The 19,417-nt window shown below is 49.7% G+C and overlaps 1 protein-coding gene and 1 pseudogene across 4 annotated transcripts in view; one reads left to right on the plus strand and one right to left on the minus strand.

The window, feature by feature from the left end:
• Positions 1-19,417, plus strand: part of STK11IP (serine/threonine kinase 11 interacting protein) — a 38,103-nt gene that overhangs the window by 13,750 nt on the left and 4,936 nt on the right. For 2 of the 4 annotated variants that reach the window (XM_087863856.1, XM_087863861.1), the window contains 16 exons: positions 8,709-8,794; positions 11,684-11,889; positions 12,073-12,147; positions 12,421-12,516; positions 12,879-12,986; positions 13,110-13,181; positions 14,264-14,390; positions 14,616-14,719; positions 14,861-14,956; positions 15,209-15,250; positions 15,435-15,581; positions 15,746-15,830; positions 16,378-16,704; positions 16,895-17,100; positions 17,433-17,549; positions 17,651-17,828. In XM_087863856.1, coding sequence (XP_087719982.1) covers positions 8,734-8,794; positions 11,684-11,889; positions 12,073-12,147; positions 12,421-12,516; positions 12,879-12,986; positions 13,110-13,181; positions 14,264-14,390; positions 14,616-14,719; positions 14,861-14,956; positions 15,209-15,250; positions 15,435-15,581; positions 15,746-15,830; positions 16,378-16,704; positions 16,895-17,100; positions 17,433-17,549; positions 17,651-17,828 — 2,047 coding nt within the window. In that variant the 5' untranslated portion in view covers positions 8,709-8,733. Of the gene's footprint in view, positions 1-6,280; positions 7,310-8,330; positions 8,540-8,708; positions 8,795-11,683; positions 11,890-12,072; positions 12,148-12,420; positions 12,517-12,878; positions 12,987-13,109; positions 13,182-14,263; positions 14,391-14,615; positions 14,720-14,860; positions 14,957-15,208; positions 15,251-15,434; positions 15,582-15,745; positions 15,831-16,377; positions 16,705-16,894; positions 17,101-17,432; positions 17,550-17,650; positions 17,829-19,417 lie in introns of those variants that run through there. The other 2 variants (XM_087863869.1, XM_087863853.1) reach the window with 2 other exon arrangements.
• On the minus strand, positions 2,283-2,756 carry LOC123779426 (transcription and mRNA export factor ENY2 pseudogene; annotated as a pseudogene).

Consider the following 19,417-nt stretch of genomic DNA (forward strand, 5'->3'; position numbering starts at 1 on the left):
ATGTGGTCTATATATAATGGAATAGTACTCAGCCATCAAGAAGAATGAAATCTTGGCATTTGCAACGACGTGGATGTAACTAGAGGGTATTATGCTAAACGAAATAAGTCAGTCATAGGAAGACAATTATTATATGATTTCACTCATATGTGGAATTTAAGAAACAGGATCATAGGGGAAGGGAGGGAAAAATAAAACAAGCCAAAATCAGAGGGCAAGAGATACCATAAGAGACTCTTAACTATAGGCAACAAACTGAGAGGGGCTCCTGGGTGGTGCATTTGGTTAAGCATCTGCCTTCAGCTCAGGTCATGATCCCAGGGTTCTGCGATTGAGCCCCAAGTTGGGCTCTCTGCTCAGCGGGGAGCCTGCTTCTCCCTCTTCCTCTGCCTGCCACTCCCCTGCTTGTGTTCTCTCTCTCACTGTCAAATAAATAAATAAAATCTTAAAAAAAAAAAAAGAACCAAACTGAGGGTTGCTGGGGGTGGTGGTAACCATGTCATGGGCATTAAGGAGGGCATGTGATGTAAAGAGCACTGGATGTTATATAAAACTGATGAATCACTGAAATCTACCTCTGAAATTAATAATACACTATGCTTTAATTAATTGAATCTAAATAAAATAAATTTAAAAAGTAATAAATAAAAACTTCCTCTCCCATTGTATTTTCTACTTCAGAACTCTTCTTTTTTAAAAAAGATTTTATTTATTTATTTGAGAGGGAGAGAGAGTGGGGGGGAGGGACAGAGGGAGAGGGAGAAGCAGAGTCCCCACTGAGCATAGAGCCTAACACGGGGCTCACAGAGCGGGGCTCACAGCGTGGGGCTTGATCCCAGGACGCTGGGATCATGACTTGAGCTGAAGGCAGATGTTTAACCGACTGAGCCACCCAGGCACCCCTCTACTTCAGAACTCTTATTAACTGATATTGAAAGTTTTACATCGATCCTCTGTACATCTTAGATTTTCCTTTCAATAAACACTTTCTGTATTTTGTCTTGTACTGTGTGATACAAAAACATATTGCCCATTTTGGTTGTTCCGTTGAGGGGTTTTTGTTGTTTCATAATCATGTTCAATTTTTCCTATTTGAATATGAAACAGGTACATGAATAATCGTGTTTGCATTTTGTCTTGTACTGTGTGATACAAAAACAGTGCCCATTTTGGTTGTTCAATTGAGGTTTTTTTGTTGTTTTATAATCATGTTCAATTTTTCAGTTGTTTTTTTTTTCTTAAATGAATGTGTTATCCCTTTGCCTCCAAGAATGTTACAATCATTCTGAAGTCCTATTCTTGCTCTATGAGCTATTTTGCTGGTTAAAAGTTCTTTTCTAAGCTGGATTTGATAGCTTTTTCAAGATGTTGATTTTCATATGTTTGGTAATTGCTCATTAGAAGCTTTTTTTTTTAAGATTTTATTTATTTGTTTGACAGAGAGAGAGACAACACAAGCAGGGGGAGTGGCAGGCAGAGGGAGAGGAAGAAGCAGGCTCCCTGCTGAGCAATGTGGGACCCCATGTGGGACTCAATCCCAGGACCCAGGGATCATGACCTAAGCCGAAGGCCGACTTAACCATCTGATCCACCCAGGCGTCCCAGAGGCTCATCTTTTATCAGCGATTTCCTGTTAGACCATTTGCGCTCTCCATTTCTAGGCTCTTTAGCAAAAGGGGGATGAGACAATGTCATGGTGCACATTGTGATATATTGTCAATAAATGGCAGTGGGCGTATACTGATGGGGGGTATTTTGACCCCTCATCTTCTGCAAATGGTGCTTCCCTTTCCTCCTAGGTGTCACCAGCCATGAGGAACCATGTCCTTCCTTTCACCTAATGATCTCATATTCACTGCTCTCACGGGAGGCAGGTAATCCTGCTGGAGTTTCTTGGCCCCAGAAGACAAGAAGGGGGAGGGTGTGGGGGGTGGTTAACATGCTTGGTTGCACCTGTTGTGGCACCCTGAGTCATCAGTGCCTTGTTGGTGACTTCTGAGCCCCAAAGCCCCCAGGACCCACCCTCTCTGAGCCTGGAGTGATTTTGTTGTCAACTGCTGCAGCAGTCAGTCGGTCGCTCTGCACATTTGGGGCTGTGGTTTTCTTTTCCGACCGGTTGCTACCTGCCAGCCAGCTTTCAGGGAATTCTCATGGTTTCTGATCCACCAAGGGCTCTCCTTGTTGCCCAGGGTGATTATGCATTTATATTACTTATTTTTAAAGATTTTATTTTTATTTTTTAATTTTTTCCCATTTATGAGATATTTATTAAAATAACACATTTAGGGGAAAAAATCAATACAATGTATACATCATTACTGAAAACTGTATACCATCATACAAAAAAGGATTTTATTTTGGGAAGTCGATTCCTAACTTGTGGCAAGTTTTACTTTCAGAAATAAAACCACAAAACAACACAATCTAATTCAATCTTAGAGACTGGCATGCTGAGCAAGGAATGTTCTTATTCTTTGTAGGAGCTCCTTCTTTACACTGTCAGGTACCAGGGCTCTGCCTTTTGGCGTGATTTCAGCCACCAAGTCATCAACAGTAACGTGTTCTAGTCCTTTTTCTTTAATTACCTCTTTATAGCGCGTCTTCAACTGGTCCTTCCAGCCACATTCAATTAATTTAGCTCTCAGCCACTCTTTGAGGCTTTCTTTTTCTCCAGTTTCTATCAGCTTTTGGTTAATCGCTGCTCCCATCTGCACGTCTTTGTTCGTCTTGCTAACCACCATCACCACAGGCGAGGGCAGTCCCTTCCCAGCTACGAAATGACCCTTGCGCTGACGACCGTTACCTACCACACTCTTTGGCTGCCTGGACCTAGACCCTCGGTAGCTCCTTAAAGATTTTATTTTTAAGTAATCTCTACACCCAACGTGGGGCTCGAATTTACAACCTCAGAGATCAAGAGTCATATGCTCTACCGATTGAGCCAGCCAGGCAACCCTATGTTACTTAATTTTATATCTTTTGTGTTTTCATTTCCAACCACTTGGGAAGGGAGGGAAAAGCTACAGCTTGTATTCCGTTTGCAATCTGGGACTGGAACCATCTCCCATAGCACTATCTCTACCATAACACGCATCCATGTTGACGGTAGGCAGAATAATGGCCTCCTCCCTTCCCCCAAGATGTCTGTGTCCTAATCCCTGGAACCTGTTATGCTAGATACCAAGGGAGAATTCAGATGGCAGATGGAATTAAAGTTGCCAGTCAGCTGGCCTTACAATATGGAGATTAGCCTGGATTATCTGGGTGGGCTCAATGTAATCACAAGGGTCCTTAAATGTGGAACAGGGAGGAAGAAGAGTTAGTGTCAGGGGGATTGATGTGATGAAAAACCCAATTGGCCATTGCTGGCGGTGAAGATAGAAGGGGCCAGGAAAGTGGGCAGCCTCTTTAAGCTGGAAAAGACAAGAAATAGATTCTCCTCTGGATCCTCCAGAAGGGAGCACAGCCCCGCCCACACCTTTCCTTTAGCCCACTGAGATCCCTTTTGGACTGCTGACCTTCACAACTGCAAGGTTACATATGCCGGCTGTCTTAAGCAGCTGAACTGGCTGTGATTTGTTACAACAGCCATAGGAAGTGAACGCAATGTTGAAACGTAATTGTTGATGTCTGTCCTTCCCTCTCACTGCCAGCTTCTTGAGAACAAGAGCCACACTGTTGTGTCCTTTATTTACCAGGAATCCAGCAAAGGCTCTGGCACACGGTCAGGGCTCCGTCAATATTTGTGGAACGAATGAGAGAGTGAAAGGCTGCTCTCCCTTTTTGAAGTTCGACACAGGCTCTGAGATTGCAAAGTAGCTGGTGCCTTCCCCTTTCCTAGGCCCTGGAGACCCGAAGCCCTTTGATTTCACTTTTCTTGGCTTTCCTTGTCCCCCACTGCAGGTCTTACGCCCTTGCACTTGCAGGCCCTCCCCTGCTGTGGACCAGGGCCCTCCCCTCTCCAGCCCTGTGTGCAGGAAGAATTGCGATGGAGGACACACGTGTCACATATGTAGCCGACTTGGCCCACGGGCCTTCTGGGGGTTTATGCCTGAGACGAACGTTTTCTTCCTCTCCAGGATCCTGCCTGCTTTCCTCTCTTCTCCCAGCTGCCTCCATTCCCCATTCCCTAGCTGGCTTCTGTGCTTTCCCAAGCAGTTTGAATGAGGGATGTAGCTTTTTGGTTCTTTTAACCACAAGGTTCCCATTTTTCTTACAGCTCTTCTGAAACCCTTTCCCATGGGATCCCAGCGGTTTCCAGGAGAGACAATGAAAAGAATTAAAGGCACTCTCAAGCGACCTTGGGTTTACTATAAAGCCACTCAGGGACTCCCTCCGTTCATTTTCTGCAGAACTGTGAAATCCCCCAGGCTGGGCTTTCCGAGCTATTGCTGGGTCACTGCGATATTGTCATTTTGTTGTTCCCTTTTCAGGCAGCCGTTTTCAGGCCCTGGCTTCTTTAATCCCGAGCTTCGCTTTGCTTCTGCTTCTCTGGCTTTCCCTTCACGGGCCTTGTGTTCAGTCTTGCCTGGAACCAGGCTCTGATGGGCTCGCTTGGTCACGGTCTAACGCGGCGTTCTCATGCCAGACCTCCTGTAATGCTGCTGATTTGTTCCATATGTTTGACTCTGGTAACCGGGCCAATTCCTGGGCAGTCTTTTGTGGCTAGGTCTGGTAGCAGTGCCAAGAGAATCAATGTGTGGTAACTTATGTAGCAAGAACTGCCTCTGACTACTGGGTCCTGGGGCTGTCTGTGCCAGGCACATGGACACCCCTTGAGCAAAAACTCCTTTACCACAACTCTGTTTTTGCAGGTGATATTCACACCTCTTCATTCTCTTCCATTTGCCCCCCTTTCCCACTCCATGAAGATACCTAGTTAATGAAACAAGTAGATCATCCGATTTCACCCTCCTTACCCACAACTCAATCTCAAGTGTGAACTTTTCGTTCTGGAGAAATCCTTAGGTCTCCATCATCTGATTTGCTGCAGGAGGCTGGAGCACCACAACAGTGAGGTCCAGATCTAGGACAATGGCTCATGTCCTAACAATGAACTGTTACTTCTGTTCCCCTGTGGGCAACAGTCTTGGGGCCTGCCTGCTCCAAAGGTATCAGAAACAAGAGGGACCAGGACTCTGAGGTCTGTATTCTCTGGTAGCTGACTTTGTCAATTTTTTTTTTTAAGATTTTATTCATTTATTTTAGAGAGAGAGGGAGAGGGAGGGAAAGAGTGCCAATGTGGGGGGGGGGTGGGGGGGCAGGGAGAAGAGGGAGAGAGAATCTCAAGCAGACTCTGTGCCAAGCTTGGAGCCCAAGGAGGGGCTGGATCGCACAACCCCCGAGATCATGACCTGAGCCCAAATCAAGAGTCGGACACTCAACTGAGCCACCCAGGCGCCTCTGACTTTGTCATTCTTGTATGAAGACTCTTTCCTCCCTTCTAGAACTCCACCCCGGCTGCCTAAGCTGGTAACCAGCTCACCTTTCCTTACCCCTTTGATCACGAGCATTTTGCAGAGGCTACCCCAGGGAAATTAAAGGTGTGTGTGTGTGGGGGGGGTGGTGCTACCAGTGGCAGCTGCTTACAATTCACTGCTCTCCTCACACAATTAACATAGCAGTGAAGCCCGAGTTGGATGAGCTGTACCTTTTAAATACCAGATCCAGTGCTGTGCTGGGAGGTTTTAGTCATATGCTTGGAAAGTGCAGCTGAGCATTTCTGATTTTAGGACAGCTCATTGTCCTCAAACTATTGAACAACTCATCATTTACATCATTAAGTCAATTTATCACGTATAGCAAAAAAAAAAATCCGTGTAATCATGGTTATTTCTGTATTGTGCTCTATCGATCTAACCATTTTTGTCTACCTCTTTGTCAGTATCATGCCTCTGTGGTTACTGCCGCTTTCTCTACAGGACATTTTGCTACTGCTAGTCCAAGGCCCCTATTAGTGCCTCTTATTCTTTTTTTCCCTCAAAATGTTTTGGCTGTGCTCATGAGTCTTCCGGAGGAATTTCAGAATCAACTTGTTAAGTTCCAAAACCTCCCCATCGGGATTTTGATGGAAATGGCATTAAATTGACATCATTATAATATCAAATCTTCTCATCAGAAACATGTTAACTTTTCATTTATTTGGGTCATTTTTAATGTCCTTAAAGTTCTCTGGTTTCCTTCATATATTTCTCAAAAAGTTCCAGGTATATATTTTTTTCCCCGTTTCAGCAAATGGGATCTTTCCCCCCCCCCCATTTCAGCCTTTTTTTTTTTTTAAAGGTTTTGTCTTAGTCAAGGTTCTTATGGTAGCAATTTACAGAGATATACTCTAACTTAGGCAAAAAAACCCCAAAAAACAAAAAACAGTTGGGTGGGAATTCTTTGGAAGGTGGCCAAGGCCTCCTCTGCAGCCTGAGGGCAGAAGGGGGAGTGGGCCTCACAAGAGGCCCTGGAAACAAGAACTATTTAGTCTCTCTCTGTGTGCTGCTTCTCTGAGTAGATGTTTTCCTCTCTCTTTCTCTGTAGTTTATAGCTTTCTTTGCTGCTCTCTTTGTCCCGCTTTCACATTTCTGGGAAGCAAAGCGAGGCAGAGCAAATCTGGCTACAGGGTCTATCCATATGAATGGAGCAATTCTCAGAATATATATGGCGCAGTTCTCAGAATCAGCGGGTTGGGGAGACACTCCTGAAACAGATTTCGAAGCTCCAGCTCCGTAATGTCAGGAATTTCAAAACAATCTGTCTCTTCTTGCCTAGGAGGGTTAGAGTTGGCAGAAAGGGTATGGGAGAACCCTCCCTTCCTAGTTCCAGGTGACTGATAAACAGAGACTGACAATCATCACTGCTCTGGGATTAATAATGCAACAAAAATATACTGAACCCCTACTGCTTTGCTGTTCATGATGTGCTTCCAATTACTTCATTTTGGCTCAGATCACATAATAACCCATAAACGCTAAATTGTGTGGTTTAGGGACATAAATTGCCATTTAAAATATTTTGGCTGTAGAGAATAAGATCCTTAAAATTTTGGAACTTGAGATAAAGATAACATATTTCCACCCTCAAGTGGCATATGATTCATTTTGATTTCCCTCTGCAGAAAAGGCACCTATTAAAAAAAAAAAAACACCTCTCCTTGAAAACCAAATTCTGTTAAAAGACGTTTTTCTTTACTTAATCTAGTTCAGTAGTTGACGTCCTTTTTTGACAGGGAGCCAGGTGAAACAGCTACCACAAGAAACTTGGAACCAGGAAACTTTGGCAGTCTTGATGAAATTGGTTACTAATTGAACGACCTTCGCAGGTAACCTAGCCCCGGTGAACCTGCTTTCTCATTTTCAAACCCGGCATAACAATTTTTAGGTTCATTCTCTGGAAGCTCTACAATGCAAAGATTCTTACGAAAACCTACCTGAGATTCAATTGTTACAGTATAAAGGCAGCCAACGCTCAACTAGAAGCTTTCAATAATTCCAAATAGAATGAAATATCCAGGGCCTGTTTTGATTGTGAACTTTATCTTACTGTTTAAAAATCTATATTGGTGAACAATTTCAAATCTACCTATACAGTTTTCAAAATTTTGGAGTGTGATCAAAGTATGTCCATGAATCCTTCAATATTTTTCTCTTCAAGAGGGTAGACCTTCAGTTTGTTTCTTAGACAAACTGAGGGCTTCAGAGGGGAGGGGGTGGGGGAATGGGATAGGCTTGTGATGGGTAGTAAGGAGGGCACGTATTGCATGGTGCACTGGGTGTTATACGCAGCTAATGAATCATCAAACTTTACATCAAAAACCAGGGATGTACTGTATGGTGACTAACATAATATAATAAAAATATTAAAAAAAAAACAATTTTTAGGTTCAGGGGTTATTAAAAAGAAACACAGTAAAAGCAAAAGACTGGATACACGTGAGGCATTACCAATTGCAATGTGAGTCTGACACTAGCGAAGGAAAAAAGAGCAATGAGTTTGGAGAAGCATTAAGGAAAGAGTGTCCAAAGTAACTCCAGAGGTGGCATCTTGGCAAGCCCCAGCTCTTTCAGCAGATACCAAAAAACTTCATATGGCGAACACGCTTTCCTCTAATTCGAAAACGAATGTTCGCTTTGGCCAAGTCCTTTCCTCACTTAGAGAAAATTCCATTTACCCAAACTGTGCTTCCCCACCCCGTCTGCAAATAACGAGTCAGGTTTTCCTCACAGGCCTGGAGGGGCCCTGGCGAGCCGAACGGGAGACCCATGCTGAGCGGGGCGCACAAGCAGGGCGGGGGTGGGGGCCAGGATGGAGAGGCCCAGCTTTGGGCTGGGGTCCAAGCCCCCCGCAGGTCCGACCACCAAGGGACCGCCCCCTCCGCACCAAGCCGTCCCCACCCCCGTCCGACACGTAAGCACGACTTAGGCCGTGGCTTCCGGCAGCGCAGGCGTGCTTTCCGGTTGTCCCGCCTGCCCGCCTTCCTTCCGGGGCGGGACTTCCTTGCCATTATTGATAGGCGTCGGACTGTAGAGCTGGTGGGAGGAGCGCACAGGAGGTCAGTCTCGGTGGCCAGGCCTTACGCTCCTCGGAAGGGTATCCGGGAGGACGCTTTTCCTGGCCCTCTTTCTTACTTCTTTCTCCCCGCGAGTCCTCGGTTTGCGCGAACGTCGTGGGCTTTTGGTACCACCACCCACCTGAGGCTCTTCCGCTTCCTCTTTTCTCAGGCTCCGCCCCCAGCGTCCCGTGGCCATGACGACCGCCCAGCGGGACTCCTTGGTGTGGAAGCTCGCGGGGCTGCTGCGGGAGTCGGGTGAGTGGATACACGGTTGATCGGGGGCTGGGGCAAGGTGGGGGTGCACCCTGCCTTCCGGAGACACTACCCCCTTGGGAATGATAGAATTACAGCTGTTTAAAGTTACGAGGGTTCAGGCGTCAATTCACTTTTTTTTTTTTTTTATACTCCGCCGAAGTTTATTCTCTCTGGTCCCGTTGCTTACAGGGTCCTTTGTTTTTGACATTTCAAACCTTAGCCATCCTTCGAGACCAGTGCCACTTACTCCATGCGTTCTCTGATACTCTCAGAGGAAAGTGATCTTTACTTGGCTGTAAGCCTCTGGAGAGCCGGGACTGGCATAATCATTGCTCTGTGGCAAGGCACTTAGTATAGTTAAAAGCACGAGATTTGGAGTCAGATTCACTTGGGTTGGAATCCCAACTCTTTCAAACGTGGCGAAGTTGTTTAAGTTTTCTGAGCTTCAGCTTTCCACAGCAGGAAAATGGCATAACGATTGTACTTAACTCAAAAGGTTGTTGTGGGGATTAATTTTAACCCACGTAAAGCATTTAGGACATAATATGTAAGAGCTCAAAACTGGTAGCTGTTGGGGCGCCTGGGTAGCGCAGTCGTTGGGCGCCTGCCTTCGGCTCAGGGCGTGATCCCGGCGATCTGGGATCGAGCCCCACATCAGGCTCCTCCGCTGGGAGCCTGCTTCTTCCTCTTCCACTCCCCCTGCTTGTGTTCCCTCTCTCACTGGCTGTCTCTGTCAAATAAATGAATAAAATCTTAAAAAAAAAAAACTGGTAGCTATTGTTACTACAATTTCTTCTGTCCGTGCCTGGGCATGGTGGAGCCACAGTGGTTGTTCAACGTGTGGTTGATGTTAGTTGTGGTAGAAGAAGCCTTGATTTGAGATCAGACAAAAGTAGCAACTTCCTTCCATCTATATAAGCTCAATCAGTGTTCTTCTCCAAGCCCCAGTTTCCATCTCCTTAAGGGGTGGTCAGTAATGCTTCTCTTTAGGAGATTCCAGTGAAGTTTAAATGAGGTAGCAAAGTTGTCTGCCACATACCACCCGGTTAATATTAGCTGCCTGCCGGCACTCTGTACTCAGTACTCCCATTGGTGGTGTTTGTGGAGTCTTTCTTTAGAGCAGTTTTACTTTCTGGCTTATTTTATTAACCATGTACATGTTTTATCTCTTCTCCATAGGAAGCTCTTTGAGGGTGGGAAGAGTCTTTGAACCCTGTCTGCATCTATCCTTAGTGTCTAGCACATGGAACATCTGTCATGCAAGGTTGCAGGATTTATCAGTTTGTTCAGCACAAATCTGACCTGGTACTCCAAGGGTTAGGGATGATGGTGTGTGGGACTATAAGAGCTGGCAAGAGATTTTTATGGTGATGGAATAGTTTTGTATCTTGATGGTGATGTTGGTTACAGGAATCCACACCAGTGACCAAAAAGTGGCATAGAACTATGTCAGTTTCCTGACTTTGATATTGTATCATATTTACATAAAATGTAAACGTTGGGGGAAACTGGGTGAAGGATATAGGGTACCTCTCTGTAATATCTTTGCAACATCTTTTAAAAAAAAACTGGTAAGAAAAATATTTTTCCATGCCTACCTCATAGCTATACTTTTTAGGTGCAGCAATGGGTACCGAGGTGATCAAAAGATGTGCTCAAGGATGACAGTCTCATTAGAGAGAGCAGTTTTTTTTTTTTTATTATGTTCAGTTAGCCACTCTATGGTACATCATCAGTTTTTGATGTAGTGTTCAGTGATTCATTAGTTGCGTATAACACCCACTGCTCATCACAACACATGCCCTCCTTAATACCCATCACCCTGGTACCCCCTCCCCCCACCTTCCTCCCTTCTGAAACCCTCAGTTTGTTTCCCGGGGTCCATAGTCTCTCATAGTTCGTCTCCCTCTCTTATTTCTCCCCCTTCATATTTCCCTCCCTTCCCCTATGGTTCTTTGTGCTGTTGCTTATGTTCCACATATGAGTGAGACCATATGATAATTGTCTTTCTCTGCTTGACTTATTTCACTTAGCATAATCCCCTCTAGTTCCATCCATGGTGATGCAAATGGTGGGTATTCATCCTTTCTGATGGCTGAGTAATATTCCATTGTATCAGTGGACCACATCTTTTTAATCCATTCATCTGTTGAAGGGCATCTTGGTTCCTTCCACATAGAGCAGTTTTAACACGGAGATGAGAATAATACCTCAGTATTATACTGAGTGGTTATTCTTTCTATGATAAGCATTTTGGGATGGTTTAAAAGTTTCTGTAAGTGCCCGTATTACTGCTGTGATGAGAAAGAGAAGTAAAGATGAAATACGTGGGGCGTTGGGCTGGTTCAGCGGTGGAGCACGCAACTCTTGATCTCGGGCTTGTGGGTTTGAGTCCCATGTTGGGTGAAGAGTTTACTTAAAAAAAAAAGGTGAAACACCCAACCAGCTTTTATGTAAAATGAGTGATTACAGTGTAAAGGGGCAGCAGTGGTACACATTGAGAAGCCTGCTTGGAGGAGGAAGGTCTCGAACTGGGTGGAGTGGGACGGAGTGTACCAGAAAATGGGGAATCTGTGAACCAAGCTGACTGTATGCCCAGCACTGTGAGTAGACTGGACTCTTGAGCAGATGGTGAAAGGAAATTTGGAAAAGTTGGTTGGGTTTAGTGAACGCAAACTCCTATCATCAGACTGAAGAGTTAGGACTTTTTGCGAAGATAGCGGGCAGCTGTTGAAGACTTCTGAGCAGGGAGGAGCGAGTATGAGCCCAGCAGTGGGAGATCTACAATATGGATTGGAGTGGGTGTATCCTGGGGTCACAGAGTCTCAGAACAAAGGGAAAGACCCCTTTGTTATTTGTTCTCCTTCCTGTCTGCCCCTTTCCCTGCAGGTGACGTGGTCCTGTCTGGCTGTAGCACACTGAGCCTCTTGACCGCCACCCTGCAGCAGCTGAACCACGTATTCGAGCTGCACCTGGGGCCATGGGGCCCTGGCCAGACAGGCTTTGTGGCTCTGCCCTCTCACCCCGCCGACTCCCCTGCCATCCTCCAGCTTCAGTTCCTCTTCGATGTGCTGCAGAAAACTCTTTCGCTCAAGGTCCTGCGGTGGGAATGGAGTAGGATGTACAAAGAGCCCAAGAGCTGGGGGGGGGGGCACAGGTGCAAGAAGTCTGCAGGGCCCAGATCGAGAAGGTGTGAGAGCTGTGGGTGGCTGTGAAGGAGGAGAGGCCAAGGAGAGGGAGATGTGCTGGCCTCAGTGATATGAGGTGTTTTCTTTTAGCTGGTCCACGTCCCTGGTTCTGGCCTCCCCGGACCCATCAAGATTTTTCCCTTCAAGTCCCTTCGGCAGCTGGAGGTATGGAGTGTTGGGGGTTGCTGGCACATGAAACCCAGTTTGTGACAACTTTTTGGGAACGGGGAAAGAGCTGGCCCCCTTTGGTGGGTGGGCCAGGGCTGAGTGTGTCCACTGCTCTGCGGTAACATGGCATTCATCTCTTCCACTTAACGCTTCCCTGAACCATAGCTGGATTTGTCATCTTTTCCCTTCCCATGGAAGGAGGAAGGGAGGTGAAGCCTCAGTCTTTTGTGACATTCTGTCTGTCTCGCTCCCTGCCTCCCTCCCCCTCAGCTCCGAGGTGTCCCTCTCCATTGCCTCCGTGGCCTCGGTGGCATCTACTCCCAGCTGGAGACCTTGACTTGCAGCAGGAGCATCCAGGCACTAGAGGTAAGGGGGGGGGAGGGTTTTCAGGGACCGAGACGACCAAGCTCTGCGGGTCTCTCTTCTGTGCAGCCTTCCCTGCTTCCCGCTTCCCTTCAGACAGTGTCCTTGCCCCTCTGCTGTACTTCCGTAGCGCCGTGTACCTGTCTGTATGTTTATGGTCACACCTACCATCTTGTATTCGATATTCTCATGTCCCTCTCCCCATTCTCCCCACAACAGATTCCTGGGGGCAGGGCCCTGGGCTTGTTTTCAGTCTATCTCTGCAGACCAAGCTTAGTATGTAAAGAACGAAGGAATAGCTGGGGGACAATGGCTTGGAGCAGGGAGGAGGGGACAGCGGGGGTAATGGAGCACCCCCGTCTCAGGAGCTCCTCTCAGCCTGCGGTGGTGACCTCTGCTCTGCCCTGCCCTGGCTGGCTCTGCTGTCTGCCAACTTCAGCTACAATGCACTGACTTCCTTAGACAGCTCCCTGGTGAGTGCCTCTGAGGGAAGGGGTGTTGGGAAAAGACGGGGGGGGGGGCGCTTAGGGAGGAGGGCCGGCTGGCTGCCTGGAGGTGTCTGATTCTCTGCTCCCCCCCCCCCCCCCCCCGCCCAGCGTCTCTTGTCAGCTCTGCGCTTCTTGAATCTGAGCCACAATCAAGTTCAGGACTGTGAGGGCTTCCTGACGGTGAGTGTAAGCAGGCTGCTTGGACCTGGCACCACTCGGGTCTCTGACAGTTCCACTCTGACCCTCTTTCTTGGACCTGGTTTTGCTCCCACCTGACTCCTGTCCCCCACCCTCCCGCAGGTAGGGCTACATCCTGGAGGCAGTACTCTTTGGGATCTCTGGCTGTAGCATAACAGAAGCCAGTGTTCCCATCTCAATTCCTAATCCTTGTGTGACTTGGGGCAAACTGACCTTTGAGTTCCTCAACTTGTCAAGCAGAAATCCTAGGAGTGCCTGCTTTTGTAGTATTAGAGTGGTCATGGAGGTTGTGTGATGTTAGCTCAGAAAAGGTAGCTTGGGGATGATGGTGAAGAAGCTTCTCCTAAGTCTCATTGTCAGAGATGAAGTTGGACAGTAGTTACTGTGGTGAGAGCAGATTTTAGTCCGTAATATGCTATTATGGTAGTAATGAGCTATCATGGTATGTAATCAGTAGTGAAACCATTTTAATTTGTAATAAACTTCAGCATGAACTAAATTCAAATCCAATTTGTGCAGAGATCAATGGGTGTTTTCAAGGGAGAGTGAGGGACTGGGCGTGAGAAGGCAGGGGCTTGAGCAGATTCTCTCCTTGACCGAACTGTCAGTTTCCTCTGAAGTCAAGGAAGTGGAAATTTACAAAAAGCAGGAAGCGGGGGTTGGTCCATATGAAATCTGTCAGGGTCTGGGTTTGCTGGCTGGCGCTTGCCAGAATTAGCCTCCTACCTTCCTACAGAGGCTGGGAGACAGGGGCTCTGTCTTCAGCTGTTGGCTGGAACAAACTAAATTCTCTTGGCAGCCTCGGATTTTTCTAGGAGGGAAGGTAAGGGGGCTGGCATTGTCTTCCCAAGGATGTGACTGTGAGCTATCAGGAACTATGCTAGGATTTGTTCAACTCTGTTAATGTTTGGGGGTGTGTGTGTGTGGAGGATGGGATGAACTCAGTTGTGTGGAAAGTATGCAGTCTTTATAGGCCGAGGTTGAGGTCTATTTGAAAAGAAGGCTCAGAGAAGCCTGGCGAGAGTCTGGTCAAGGAGAGAATCTTTGTCACCACCCCCTCTCAGGACTTGTCTGAGCTCTACCATCTGGACATCTCCTATAACCACCTGCGTTTGGTGCCGAGAATGGGACCCTCGGGTGCGGCTCTGGGGACCCTGATCCTGCGAGGCAATGAGCTCCAGAGCCTGCAGGGTGAGTGGGGAGTGTGGGGAGGGAGGTGGGGGGCCGGGGGTGGGAGAGGGTGGGGCGAGCTTGGAGGGGTAGAGAGGCAGTGTGAGACTCAGCCTGGGACCCGCATGCCTCCAGAGCCTCAGGTGGGGCTCCGGGTAGATCTGAGGTGCCCAGGCTGGTCTTTCTGCTCTACCCCCCCCACCCCCATACATACATGCCTTTCCTCCCTGCTCGCCTCCACCCCAGGCCTGGAGCAGCTGAGGAGGCTGCGGCACCTGGACGTGGCATACAACCTGCTGGAAGGCCACCGGGAGCTGGCGCCGCTGTGGCTGCTGGCCGAGCTCCGCAAGGTGCGTCCTGAGTCTCGAGTGCTTCCAGGACCTGGGGGCCGGCTCTGCGCCTCTCCCTCCCTCCCAGGCTGTTTTGGTGAGTGCCCTTCCTCACACAGGGAGGTCCGAGGCCCATCTCAGTCTCCTCTTCCTGCCCTTCAGCTTTACCTGGAGGGCAACCCTCTGTGGTTCCACCCGGCGCACCGAGCGGCCACTGCCCAGTACTTATCGCCCCGTGCCAGGGACGCTGCAGCCGGCGTGAGCGATCTTCTCGATCTTCTCCTGTCTGCTCTGCTTTCTCTGTCCTGCCTGTCCCCCCCCCCCCGCCCCCTCGTCTGCCCCCCACCCCAGCCCTGGGTGACGGGCCACAGCCCCAGACTCCTTGCTTGTTAGGCTGCTCCCCAGCGCTGAGCCTGCCGGTCCCTGCGGGGCTAGGAGGGCTCCCCTGGGCGGGTGGGCAGGCAGGCGTTCCACCACCCACACCGCCCCTCCCCTTTTATCTTTGCTCAGTTCCTTCTTGATGGGAAAGTCTTGTCACTGACTGACTTTCAGGTTAGTATGCTGGGAGCGCCGGGAGTAGGCCATCCCGGATTGGTTTGGGAGGACGTGACAGGGATCCCAGGGTAGGGGTCTTTCTGGGCAGCTACAAAGGAGGGCCCATCCCGCGGCCAGCCAGGCAGGGCAGAAGTGCACCTCTGGCTCCAGCCTCGCTCTCCTTCCTGTTGTCACACGCCAGACCTCCACATCCTCAGGGCTTGGCTCCTCGGCCCCACCTCTGCCCTGGTCAGCGGGGAGTACTGTTGAAACCTCAGGTGGCCCTGACTTGAGTGACAGCATCTCCTCAGGGGGCGTTATGGCCCAGCCCTCACACCGGAAGGTTAAGGTAAACAGTGCCTGGGGTTGGATCCCTATGGACGGGCTGGGAATAGCAAGGCCTCATCCTTGCTTGTGGGTGGGGTTTTCTGGGTAAAGTTGGGAGTGTGGCCACGGACGGCAGGGTGGGAGGCCCCGGCTCTCCCAGAGCCTCGGTCCTCTGTCCACCTTCAGAGCCGAGTCCGTGTGAGGCGAGCAAGTATCTCAGAGCCCAGCGATACAGACCCAGAGCCCCGGACCCTGGACCCCTCCCCAGCTGGTAAGTCTGCTGGGCCCCAGCTGCCCTTTCCGTAGTCCTGTCTTCAGGCTCCGGCCCCAGTTTTTTCGGTAAGAGGAAGTCTGTCTGAGGTAGAGCAGAGCATTGTAGAGAGTGTCTTAGGCGTCCCTCTTTCTTTCTAGTTTAATGAAAAAAGAGACCGCCCCGGGCGGCATTTTCCAAAGTGTTTTTCAAGGAACATGAATTGTGTAGGATGTCAAAAGGTCGTCACTTGCTGAAAGGATTTCATGGGAAAAGCTGAGCTAACCAGAGTTAACTAGGCACCCTGCCCCAGCACATCCCTGGACCTGCAGTCCGCTCCCGTGCATGTCCAGTCTCGCCAGCAGCGTCTGCTGTGTGGTTCCAGCTTGCTCATGAGCAGTGTTCCACAGAATACGCTTTGGGACGTGCCGCTGAGGGGAAGCCTTTAGTCTCATCACGTCATACACCCTGTTACTTCACCCCAATGAGCAGGTGCAGAAGAAGTTGGGGTTGCTGCGGGTCGTGGTGAGGGCGCGGCTCGCTAAGCGGCGCACTCCCCACGGCCCAGGGCGGTTTGTGCAGCAGCATCGGGAACTTGAACTCATGAACAGCTTCCGGGAGCGGTTTGGCTGTGACTGGCTGCAGTATAGGAATCACCTGGAGACCTCTGGGACCCCCGTTCTGGCTACCTCCAAGACCCCTGCCCTCAGCACCCTGCGCCTGAGCCCCGGGTCTGTGCCCGGACCTCCGCCCCCAGAGAAGGAGTCACCGCGGGACACGGCAGAGGGGGTGAAGCTCCTGCCGGAGCCCCTGCAGGAAGGGGAGGTGAAGAAGCAGGGACAAGAGGAAGAAGGAAAGGAGGACGAGGAGGGGCAGGAGCGGGATGAAGTGGAAGGTGAGCAGTGAGCGCTCATTCAGCGGCTGCTGGGGAGACTGAGCCAGGTGCTGGTGGTGTATCTGGGGGAGTTGGGAAAACCCAGACTTGGGGCGGCGGCATCCTTCTGGATGGAGGGCCAGCTGACGGGAGGGCAGAGTCGGGGATACGTCTCCCTTCTTACAGGGTTGCTCTCCTGGTTTCTTCTCAGCGGAACTGTGTCGCCCCATGTTGGTGTGTCCCCTGGAAGGGCCCGAGGGCGTGCGGGGCAGGGAATGCTTTCTCCGGGTCACTTCTGGCCACCTGTTAGAGGTGGAACTCCAGGCAGCTCGCACCCTGGCCCGGCTGGAGCTTCAGAGCCTGGAGGCAGCTGAGGTGGAGCCCGAGCCTCAGACCGAGAGCGAGGCGGCGCTCGAGGTGAGCGACGGCGTTTGGGGTCCTGGCACAGGTGCTGGGCTTTTTGCAGGAGCCGACCCGGACAGCGTGGCTGTTGGGTGCCAGGTGCTGGGTCGCGAGTTTCCCACGGTCTCTCATTGGCACTTGGAGCAGAGCAGGGGAGCTGTGGGGGGCGAAGGACAGCTTGGAAGGCTGGGCTGAGGAGTAGGGCTGCAGAGCTCGAGTGTGGATGTCAGCAAGAGCATTTTCATGATGTCCAGAGCTACGGTGTTCTTCCGTGCTGTCAGTATCACCCAGATCTCTCTGATCCCCTCCTTCCTTTTTTTCTACCTGGTTGCCCTCTGTGTGTGCAGGGCTCAGATACGCTCCCCGGGGCCCCAGTCCTTGTTCTGCGCTTCTCCTACATTTGCCCTGACCGGCAGCTGCGTCGCTATGTGGTGCTGGAGCCCGATGCCCACGCAGCTCTCCAGGTAACGGGGCCTAGAGCGAGGCCCAGGGGACTGGGGGAGGCCTGAAAGGCCGAGGGCCAGGGTCCACTGCTCACAGCTGCTCCTGGCCCACCCTGTTTCAGGAGCTGCTTGCTGTGTTAACCCCAGCAGCCACCACGGCTCAGTGTGAGCTTGGGAAAGCGAAAGACCCACTGAGGGACAGACTCCAGTGTCTGCGTTGTGGTCATGAGTTCAAAGCAGAGGAGCCCAGGTTGGGGTTAGACAGTGAGGAAGGCTGGAGGCCTCTGTTCCAAAAGACAGGTACGTGCCTTGCCCTTGACCTTCCTGTCTGTGGGACTCCCACCCTTTCAGACGCCATGGCTTTGAGGGAGGGAATATAGAGGGGGAACCCCAGGGAAGGAAGGAGTGGGGACCAACTCTTCTGTCTGGAGGAAAAATAAAATGGTCTGCCTGATACATTTACCAAAAAAAAAAAAAAGAAAAAAGACAAGGAACAAAAGAAGAAAGTAAATCCTTTTTTTTTTCCTCTCTAAAAGTCAGGAAATACAATCTCCGTAACTGTTGAAACATACTCATTATTTTTTCATAACCTGCAGGCTTTTTCCACTCTTTTGGCTGATATTTAGAAACTCCATGAAAGCTCCTGAGCCCTCACTGCAGTATCGCGTGTAGTGCTGTCCTCTGAGCATGTTTGGCTGTGGAGTATGGTGCTTTTCGAGTTGGCTGAGGTTATCCTGCCTTGACTGACCTTGTAAACTACTTGAGATCAAGTGGTGCCTCATGGCATCGCTTCACACTCTGTTCTTTGAAGTGAGAGATTTTTCCACTGTAGATCAGTCAGAAACAACGTCTTTAAAAACTCTAAAGAGAAAAGAGACATTCTCATACTGTTTGTATTGAAATGTATGACTTTAAAAAATTCTCTCCCTGACAGAGAGAGAGAGAACACAAGCAGGGGGAATGGCAGGCAGAGGGAGAGGGAGAAGCAGGCTCCCTGCTGAGCAAGGAGCCCAACACGGGGCCAGATCCCAGGACCCTGGGATCATGACCTGAGCCGAAGGCAGACGCTTAACTGGCTGAGCCACCCAGGAGCCCCGAAATGCATGACTTTTATTAGCCACTTTGTCTTCTTAGCAGGAGCTGGATCAGGGGTTTAAATTTTATTGAGAAAATAGACCCTTTACCATGCCCCACCCTGAACCTCCCCAGAAGTCCAGAAGCACAATGTGTGCAGTGGAACCAGCCCCCATTCCCTCCAAGACCTTTCTGTACTGCACAGGGTCGCGTGGCCCCTGAGGTCCGTTCGATGGGTCATTATTACTGGATATTTCCTAAGTGCTGTGTACTCCTTTTATTTGAGTCTCGGTTACCTCTTCTGAACAAAGAAGAGTGTGAACTTTCTGTACTGTTAGGAGATTTAACTATGACAAAAAGACACCAGGCACAGTGTCCGGCACCACATAAAGGTCCTCTGTAAGTGGTAGCTGCCGCCACTAGCCTCAGCCATTCAGTCTTGGGCAGGGTGTGTCAGGTTTTTATAAAAATATTTATTTGACAGAGAAAGAGAGCAAGGGCGAGCACACAAGCTGGGGGAACAGCAGGCAGAGGGAGAAGCAAACTCCCAGCTCAGCAGGGAGCCTGACATGGGACTCCGTCTCTGGACCCCGGGTTCATGACCCAAGCCAAAGGCAGACGCTTAACCGACTGCGCCGTGCCCCAATTTTTTTTTTTTAAGATTTTTATTTATTTGTTTGGAGAGAGAGAGTGCAAGAGCGTGTATGTGTGAGCAGGGCAGAACGGGAAGGAGGGGGACAGACTCTCAAGCCAACTCCGCGCTGGCTGTGGAGTCTGATAGGGGCTGATCCCCATGACCCTGAGATCACGACCCG

The sequence above is a fragment of the Ursus americanus genome, chromosome 1 (genome assembly GCF_024610735.1).
Source record: "Ursus americanus isolate L20-20 chromosome 1, mUrsAme1.1.p, whole genome shotgun sequence".
NCBI lineage: Eukaryota > Metazoa > Chordata > Mammalia > Carnivora > Ursidae > Ursus > Ursus americanus.